This window comes from Theobroma umbraticum, unplaced genomic scaffold (assembly GCF_002168275.2).
Source record: "Theobroma umbraticum cultivar Fairchild unplaced genomic scaffold, ASM216827v3 scaffold_67.0, whole genome shotgun sequence".
Taxonomy (NCBI): Eukaryota; Viridiplantae; Streptophyta; class Magnoliopsida; order Malvales; family Malvaceae; genus Theobroma; species Theobroma umbraticum.
The window spans coordinates 4,900,713-4,901,473 of record NW_018397262.1 but is presented as its reverse complement, the minus strand read 5'-3'; the positions used below and the strand labels follow the sequence as shown (position 1 = coordinate 4,901,473).

The 761-nt window shown below is 35.9% G+C and overlaps 1 protein-coding gene across 1 annotated transcript; it reads left to right on the top strand.

The window, feature by feature from the left end:
* LOC110419715 (multiple organellar RNA editing factor 8, chloroplastic/mitochondrial-like) lies at positions 1-761 on the top strand (the record flags this gene model as incomplete). The annotated part of the gene is made up of 3 exons (XM_021432805.2): positions 1-140; positions 225-290; positions 529-761. Coding segments are annotated over exons 1-3 (381 nt in total), but the record flags the coding sequence as incomplete, so codon positions are not given.

The window sequence follows — 761 nt, the reverse complement described above, 5'->3', positions numbered from 1 at the left end:
ATTACTTTGTATATGATTTGTTTATGTATATCTTGTACACAGTGAGGAGGAAGCAAGAATGAAGATATATTCAGTTTCTACCAGGCACTACTATGCATTTGGAGCTCTTGTGTCTGAAGAGGTCTCATATAAGATCAAAGGTGCATGTCCTCTTAAGTTCTCAAATTTTCTTGTCTCTTTTAATGTTTTTATGGATGTTCTCATAAAGTTTATTTTGCATGCAGAACTTGAAGGAGTTCGGTGGGTTCTTCCTGATTCCTACTTGGATGTGAAGAATAAGGATTATGGAGGTGGATATACATTTTTCTAATACCATTTGAGCTTGTTCTATATCCCTTTTAATTTTTGACGAGTTTAACTGTGACTTGCAAATATCTGAAAACTTGTTAATTAACAATATCTAGTTATTGTGAATACTGAGTGGAGTCCAAAATTTTTTTGCAAATTGAAACAAATGATAATTGGCATGCCCTACTGCTTTAATAAATCAATATTTATTAGCACTTCTAATAAATTATCAATTTTCAGGAGAACCTTTCATCAATGGGCAAGCAGTTCCATATGATCCGAAGTATCATGAGGAATGGGTAAGGAACAATGCTAGAGCAAATGAAAGGAACCGCCGTAATGATAGACCTCGCAATTATGATAGATCGAGAAACTATGAAAGAAGAAGGGAGAATATGCAGCAGCCCTATCAGAACAGGGAGATGTCTCCTGCCATGCAGAATGCTCCTAATTCAGGAGGAAGGATGCCACCA